The sequence below is a fragment of the Lepisma saccharinum genome, chromosome 30 (genome assembly GCF_977018435.1).
Source record: "Lepisma saccharinum chromosome 30, izLepSacc3.1, whole genome shotgun sequence".
In the NCBI taxonomy this organism is placed as follows: Eukaryota; Metazoa; Arthropoda; class Insecta; order Zygentoma; family Lepismatidae; genus Lepisma; species Lepisma saccharinum.
The window spans coordinates 3,315,500-3,324,101 of NC_139258.1; the positions used below are offsets into that span (position 1 = coordinate 3,315,500).

The 8,602-nt window shown below is 41.0% G+C and overlaps 1 protein-coding gene across 1 annotated transcript; it reads right to left on the bottom strand.

The window, feature by feature from the left end:
* Positions 1-8,236: 8,236 nt before the first annotated feature.
* Positions 8,237-8,602, bottom strand: LOC145981714 (protein GVQW3-like). Its single transcript, XM_083115119.1, has one exon. The coding sequence runs from the start codon at positions 8,600-8,602 to the stop codon at positions 8,237-8,239; it is 366 nt and encodes a 121-aa protein (XP_082971245.1).

Consider the following 8,602-nt stretch of genomic DNA (forward strand, 5'->3'; position numbering starts at 1 on the left):
TATAGCCTCTTCTTCTTATCGTCAATATGGCATCTTCTTCTTATAATTAATATGGCATCTTCTTCTTATGGCCTCTTCTTCTTATAATCAATAAGGCATCTTCTTCTTATAATTAATATGGCATCTTCTTCTTATAATTGATGAATCTTCTTCTTCTAGTATTTAATAACTAAAGTGCCTTCTTCTTGCAATAAATAAGACTACTTCTTCTTATACTCGCTAATATCTCTTCTTCTATATATTTACATCTTTATTCTTTATTTATCTCTTTTGTTTCGTTCATTGATTTTTCTAAGGAACATTTTTATATCTTGGCTCTCTTGATTATTCCGTGGATTCTTTAGATAAGCTTCCGTAAATATCAAACTTCCAACCAAACAAAGAGAAAGGGGTTAGTTAAAGATCGCCACCTAGCCGGCGCTAACCTTAACTTGGAGCTACAATGTATGCGCCTCCAAATGTGCTTGGGTGCTGCCCTGAAATGGCGCTACACCTGGGGAAAAACAACCCAAAAGCTGCATGAAACTCTCAGTTCGTGGGAACTGTAATAGACACAAAATCGAAATTGCAATTCGACTTCTTTACTTTTGTATATTAATCGCTTATGTCATTACCGAATGATAATTCCCCTTTTCTCCTTATTTATATCCTGTTATTATGTTAAACTTATTTATTTATTTCCTTATAATTAGTATTAATATATACAATCATTATTTCATCACGTCTGCTCTTTCCGTTGTCTCTATTCACAATCGTATAAGTTCTCCTGGGTGGTGCCATCTCTTACCCACTTTCCAAACTGATTTATGCAGCATCTTTTATAACCGTTGTTCCTCTTGCCTGTTTCCATCTATGGTCCTTTATTTCAAAGAATAGCAACGCAGTTTGTGTACGTGACATATTTATTTATTACACCATATCGTGTCTAAAAATGGTTTTTAATATTTGAACGTTTTAATGGAAAATCAGAAATACTGATGAGTATAATTACAATGCAATACGAGGACGTATCAAAAAGTTTCGAGACTAGTTCTGTAACATGCCAACACATGGCAGAGCAAGGCTGCGCGCACAGGCACAGGGAGCACCAACCTTCATAAGGCAGTGTGCCAAGAGACATCGTCCTGTGTACATCGTGAGCTGTGCAGCTGGTGCTCTTCTGACCACGTGCGTTACCACGTATGCGATTTCATCATGGAGAGCAAGTTAGAACAACGAGCGAACGTAAAATTCTGTGTGAAACTGGGCAAATCCGCCACAGAGACGCTTGACATGATTCGGCAAGTGTACGGCGATGCTGCAATGAGCCGTGTGAGGTGTTTTGAGTGGCACGCGTGCTTCAAGAGTGGAAGAACATCACTGGAAGGTGACGAGAGATCAGGACGACCTTCAACGAGCGAACACCCGAAAATGTCGAAACCATTCGGCAACTTGTGCATGAGTATCATCGGAGAACAATCCACAACATTGCTGCCATTGTCGGTGTGTCATACGGAACAGTGCAGGCAATCCTCACGTGTGATTTGAACATGCGCCGTGTTGCTGCCAAGTTCGTCCCCAGGCTGCAGATCCAGGAGCAGAAGGAACACTGCGTCCAACATTGCCAGGAACACTGTCAGCGTGCCATCTTCTAGTGATGTTCTTCCACTCTCGAAGCGCGTGTGTCTCTGTGGCGGATATGCCCAGTTTCACGTTTTCTCAGTTCTAACTTGCTGTCCATGATGAATTTGCAGACGTGGTAACGCACGTGGTCAGAAGAGCACCAGCTGCACAGCTCACGATGTACACAGGACGATGTCTCTTGGCACACTGCCTTATGAAGGTTGGTGCTCCGTGTGCCTGTGCGTGCTGCCATCTGTTGGCGTGATACAGAACTAGTCTCGAAACTTCTTGATACGTCCCCTGTTGAGCTTGACTCTAGTCTGCCGCTGGCGGGAGACGTGACGAGGTGTAGCATAAGTGCTCGTACCAGTGGCGGTCCCTCCATGGAACAGAGGGAACTTCTACTTATCGCCCTTTTTAACTATTTAAATTATCTATATTAACATAATAAGAACACTTCATTCTTCCGAAATCAACACGCCGAAGAAAAACTTTCACAGTGACTGGACGTTTGTTTACTTCACCTACCCTCGTCGTCCCACCCTCTGCTGTCTGACGCCGAGTATTTCCGACCACGCGCGAAGGTAAACGATCCTCATGGTGCCACCTCCCACCACCACCTTCGAGTTTTTGCTATGTGCTAAAGTTTAATTGCATCGTAGTGATAGTTTTGAGTGTAGTAAGTCTATAGTTTCCTAATCTCATTGCAAAATTGCGTCTGCCATTCATAACGAACTGGAAAATTGTTCTACAGTCTAAGCGTCTGCTAAATGCCTTGGCTTAACGCTGCGAAATAGCTTCAGAGGGAACAGCTCGCGTCAACCTGTTCCAACAGCCCCAAGACGCACTCAGCGGCAGGCGCTGTTGGAACAGCTCGCGTCAACCTGTTCCAACAGCCCCAAGACGCACTCAGCGGCAGGCGCAGGACAAGAAAGCGAATGTTTCGAGCGTAGGGTAGCGAATGTTGTATGGTTGTATGATCGATCGGCTGAAGACGAAAGCTTTTAGTTCATTGAACTTTACAGAAATGACAGCAAACCAACACTTATCCTACCCGAATTAAAAACGAAATCGTACACAAGGCATTTTCAAACAAGTTACTACAACTCTGTAAAATGATTAAGTGGATACTCTTCCAGTGGCAAATTATTGTTGTTCTTGTTTGTTCCCGAGAAGGGAGTTTGGAACAGTTCGGGTTTTGTCACAATTCTACAAATCTAGTGAACGTCATGAAAAAACTCGGCCATCTGATTGCCATTATTGCATTGAGGACGTTTGAATTACAAGAATGCACGCTCAACTGTACGAACAAAAAATCTACTTAAGAGATGAAACAGGTTTCGACAAAACATTTGTTTCCTCTTTTATAACTCATAAATTGCTTTTATTAATTTTTCTTTGTTGCGCATCAACAATTTTGTTTTTAATGTTTTCTTTACATTATATCATATTTGCTTTAACATTGGTATTGTAATTATTTTAACGTTCTTCATGTATGTAACTTATGTATCGTATGTTTATTTGGTTCATTTCAACAAGGGTTGAATTTTACTTGGTCTACTGTATTATATTACGACAAGTATGGGAGGGGAGGGGGCAAGTGCAGGTCACCTGTTCCCCTGCCTCATTTAGCACCGCACGCCACTGGCTCGTACATATTTTTTTCTTGTATGTATGCATTGCAGAATTATTTCTCTTGTAGTCTATGGTTATTACAAGCATAAAAACACAGTTTTTCGTTGTGATGTTTCAGGAGAACACACGCTCCCTTCATCAGACCTTTATTTTTAGTTTGATTAAAGATACAGTTATAACAATGCTTAAATTTTTTTAACAAAAAAGAATCCGTTATACAATGGATGTTGTCAATGTTACATTGCTGTAATATAGCAACTTAACTGTGAAAGAAGCAGTCTGTTTTATTTTTATTTCAGATCAAAAGTTTTGATCACATTTTTTAAATTATGAATCTCGAATATCATCAGGCAATTCAAAATCATTATTGCTGTCACAGCATTTCTTGATGGTTTCTGTTACAAGTGGAGTAGGCCACCATCTTTAAAATTTAATGTAATGAAAAACATGAGCATCACCATCACCGCACAGTCGCTGGGCCTTCGGCCCGACTGCTTCTCCCACGCCTCAAGGGACCGACGCTCGATCATCATCCTTCACGCTGCAACTTCCACAAGAGCTTTAGCATCCGATCGCAGCCGAGATCATTCCCGTTCACCAGTTGACGGGCCGCAAGGAATATAGAGATTAGGTAAAGCCATCCGAAGATTGCCGATCTTGCACGAACGCGTGACGTCACCGGAGAAGCAGTGAGCTCGGCTGAAGCAGACGGCGCCTAGCATTTATATGGGAGATTCAGAGAGCGAAAGTATATTATTACTTTTAGGAGGGAGAAAATAATAATTGTCATCCTCCAAGATGGTATCGAGGCATCCTTTTAATGATTAGTAACATAATTGAAAACGCGCTACTTTTAAAAGGGGACAAAGTACATGTGAAAAAATGTATTTTGAAAATCCATATTCCTGAAACTTTCTGACCGATTTGCTACAAAGAAAGTTGCGTGTTCTCCTTTAGAATTTCGTCATTTTACAAATCGTAATATAATTTTAACAAAAGCGTGGCATGCTAAACAAGAATTAAAGAGTTTAAAAAAATAATTGATTAATAGACTTAGTTTATTTTACTTCGTTTATCTGTCACATATGGCTAATCGCAAAGATGAGGATGCGTGATGATATGATGAAATTGAAGAATGGAAAGTAGACCCATGCCCGGGCGGGGATTCGAACCTGGGGGCCCTTGGCATCTTAAAGCGTTGTGCTAACCACTTCCCCACGGAGGTCAGCATTACAAGGAAATAAACAGAAAATGACAATCATATGGCATCTATGTTTTAATATGCGAGAAACATTTGCGAGGAGGTTATTGAAGTAACAAATAATTATTACAAGACGTTGTGATGAAAATTATTAATATATCTGAAATATCGAGAGTTAACCTTGCAGTCTCTAAATGTACTTTTAGGGTTACGCAAAACCTTTACTCAAAATTGATAGTGTAAATTTATAAGCTATTAAAATTTAAAACTTATTCCTGTTCGAAAAGAGAAACTGCCAAGTCAAATTAATATTTCGTAGAAATACATATATTTGTCTTTCATGAGGCCAAGAGAGTATTTGGAGGGGACGGTGGCTTGGGAAGGCTATAGCCCCGGATCTCGATCTGCAAAGGGGCTTCATTGTGGGAAAACATTCCTATGAAATAGTCCAGAAGAAGGGGCGAAATGATTTTTTTAAATGGCTCAAGAATACAAAGATATAAGTGGATATTTGACAAGCTTAGTCTAAAACTTACAACTGAAGTCGTACGTGTGTGGGGGGGGGGCTACGTGAAGTAACACAGTGGAATATGATTCACAATACTAAAATTAAAATAAATATGTGGGAACAATAGAAATCAAAATATGTTGTAGCTAGTGACAGCGCAATAGTAAAGATGGAGGGGTAAATCATATTTTCCCGGGGCAATCATGTTTATTATTCCGTTACATACGACACAAAAATGCATATTTTGGCTAAAAGAGCATTCATTCATTTATTTATTTTGTCGTTTTACTGGGGGCAGATAAGAAAGAGAGAGAGAGAGAGAGAGAGAGAGAGAGATTATCGAACGAGAATAGGGGGACGTTCCTGCCCCCCCACCCCCTGTAGTGTGGTCATTGCCTATAGCTATGATGGAGAAGAATGCACCAATTACTACGCTACTAAATGAAACAGATACTTTTAAAACTTTTAATCAAATTATTTGTGAACTATGATTTAAATTTAGAGAGAGCACATACCTGTTTAATTTAATTTGGATGAGTTAACTTCTGAAGCCTGCCATTTCCGAGCCTTCTTCCGGTGTAACTACACTGCCCTTTGAGCCGTAGCTGCTGCGTTCAGGTGGCGGAACGAGCAGAATACTAATTAAAACAAATATGTGACAAATATATATATAAAAAAAACAACGTGTTGAAGCTATTGACGGCGCCAAAGAAAAGACAGAAGAGAAACGTGGAGAGTGCAGTGATATTTTACGGGAAGCAGCAGGCACGTATCCAGGAATTCCTTTCGGGGGGGAGGCTGAACACCATTTTTTAAAGGGGTATCACAATTGTATGTTTAAGGCCAGTGGTGGCAATTGGGTTCCAAAATGTGGGGGGGGGGGACAAGGAGACAAGCATTAAGAGGCCATAGTGTGATAGTGTGGAGGCAAAAGAATGGGGAGCAACTATCTCCTAAATCGTCGGCACTGTTTAAGGCTGTCATTTTAATCAGAACGTGAAATCGGGACATTTTCTACCACTCAACTCCTTTGTTTCCATGCATTAATATTGTGTGCCGGAACCATCTCAGTATGTATGTTTGTCTATTTCTTCTCATCAGGCATCAAAACATCTATGTACCAGAAGTGTTTTTACGAAGGTGTTACACATGCACGGAATGCACAATCCACTCGACAACACAAGATTCAAACTGTGTGCAGGGAACTGGAATCAGACAGTTCACGAATATTTCTCTCTCATTCGAGCCTGAACACCACTAATGTGTCTTGTCCTCCCTTGTTTTATCCTAACCTAATTTTATCTAGGTAAAATGAAAACTTTCCTGGTGGGGGGAGTCCACGAGTTACAATCCGCACCTTGGATACGCGCTATAAACAATAACAGGGTCCGTAGAACATTCACCGTCTTGCCTCGATAATTATTTATCTCCTTAAATTATCGTCACATTATTGAAGAAGACAAAAAACTAATTTTATCTCGTGTAAACTGAAAAAATTCCTGGGGGAGGGTCTCGATACACCTGATGCCCACCTTGGATACGCACTATTAACAATAACAGGGTTATAGAACATTCTCCGTCTTGTCTCGATAATTATTCCTCTCCTTAAATTATCGTCACATTATTCAAGAAGTCAAAAACCTAATTTTATCAGTGTAAACTGAAACATTTCCTTGGGGAGCGGGGGGGGGGGCCTCAAACCACCTGATCCCTACCTTGGATACGCGCTATTAACAATAACAGGCTTATAGAACATTCTCCGTCTTGCCTAGATAATTATCTCTCTCAAATTATCACCATATTATTCAAGAAGCCAAAAACCTAATTTTATCTAGCGTAAACTGAAAATTTTCTGAAGGGGGGCTTAAGCCCCCTGATTCCCACCTTGTATACGAGCAGTTACCAATAACAGGGTTATAGAATATTCTCCTTCTTGCCTCGATAATTATTTCTCTCCTTAAATTAACGTCACATTATTTTATTTGACACCACAAGAAACAAAAAATCTCATTTTATCTAGTGTAAACCGAAAACTTTCGGGGGGCTTGAGCCCCCTAAACACCCCCCATTGGATACGTACCTGGGAAGCAGTCACGTTTATTACACCCTTACATTTACATACAATATTATAAAGTTCTGCTTTTAGATCTCGCACAATGCCTTTTTCACAAAAATGGGCAATCTCGCATTTTTTTATATCAATCAAGCTGTGATATTTTAGTTTTCTTCCGTTAGTTTTCTGATAATAGTTTTCACAGCTTTCCATAGCATTTAGGCATGATTTCAGTTGACAAGAACAAAATAATCTTATTTCAAAACATAGAGCAAAAAGAAATCCAACGCGCTTAAGTTAAAACTCCCTTACATTGGAAGCCTGGAGAGAACAAAACAGGGGTTCCTTCGTAACACGATTTCTTGAAAACCATTTTACACATTTGAATCAACATTGTGATAAATTGATTAGAAAGGATGAATCTTAACAGTAAAAGTTGTAACTTTTCCCCTGCTAGTATATTTTAGAAGATATTCGTTGTCAAATTTCTCAATATTTGCATAAGGAACCAGCCTTTTCCGTGCCGAGTGTTTCGATGGTGACGTCATGCATCCACGGACAACTGCGCATACGATCTGCGCCGCCGAACGAGCACCCCCTGGACGGGCCGATGTCCATTGTCCGGCCACGCCAGAAGGCCCATGATGACTGATCGCCAGTCTGTCAAGGAAGCTCGTCGAATCTGCGAGTCCATCTCCGACAGACTCTCCAGACTGCCTGATCGAGAGGTGAGTTGTCTTGCGACTGTCCATCCCTTGCTTCTCTCCACACCTTGTCACGGGGCTATCGAGGGAGATTGTAGGGGAACCTATGTACCATCTAACGCTCTATCGTCTGACTTCAAGCAAGTGTTCACCCATCGATCCCTGTCAGCAAACCAAAACAGTTTCACTACTTTCCTATCAGATAAGGGAGTTCTAAAAATTTGGATATAAAGCAATGCTACATGCATGCACATGCCCATGTGCTTTAATGCAATTGTCCCAACGTTTTTCCCATGGTTGAATACAGTTTCGAAACTCTTCTGGCGCAATACTCTTCAAGGTTTTGTCCGTAATGTCTTTGACCTCATTGACGTCATGGAATCGCTCCCCTTTCACATTCCTCTTCATCCGCGGGAACAAAAAAAAAGTCACAGGGTGCTAAATCGGGTGAGTATGGGGGATGGGGCACAAGCACCATGTTGTTCTTTGCCAAGAACTGTCGCACTGACATGGCCGTGTGGGCTGGGGCGTTGTCATGGTGCAGTAACCACATTCAACTTATCTTCAAATCCGTCAGTTAAAATGTGCTGGCAGGTACTCCAGGATAATTCCACTTCTTCAGAAATTTGCTCGATGGTCTTTCGACGATCTTCATTAATGGCATCTCGAACTTTTCGGATGTTTTCTTCATTTCTGCCTGTCGAAGGACGGCCAGGCCTTGGCAAGTCTTCTGTTGACATGTCACCATCTTTGAAGCGGAAAAACCACTCGTAGACTTGTGTCTTTCCCAAAGCAGCTTCATTAAAATCTTGGCGAAGCATAACAACGGTCTCAGCAGCCGTTTTCCCCGACAAGAAACAAAATTTAACACAGGTCCTTTGCTCCTTCTGGTCCGCCAT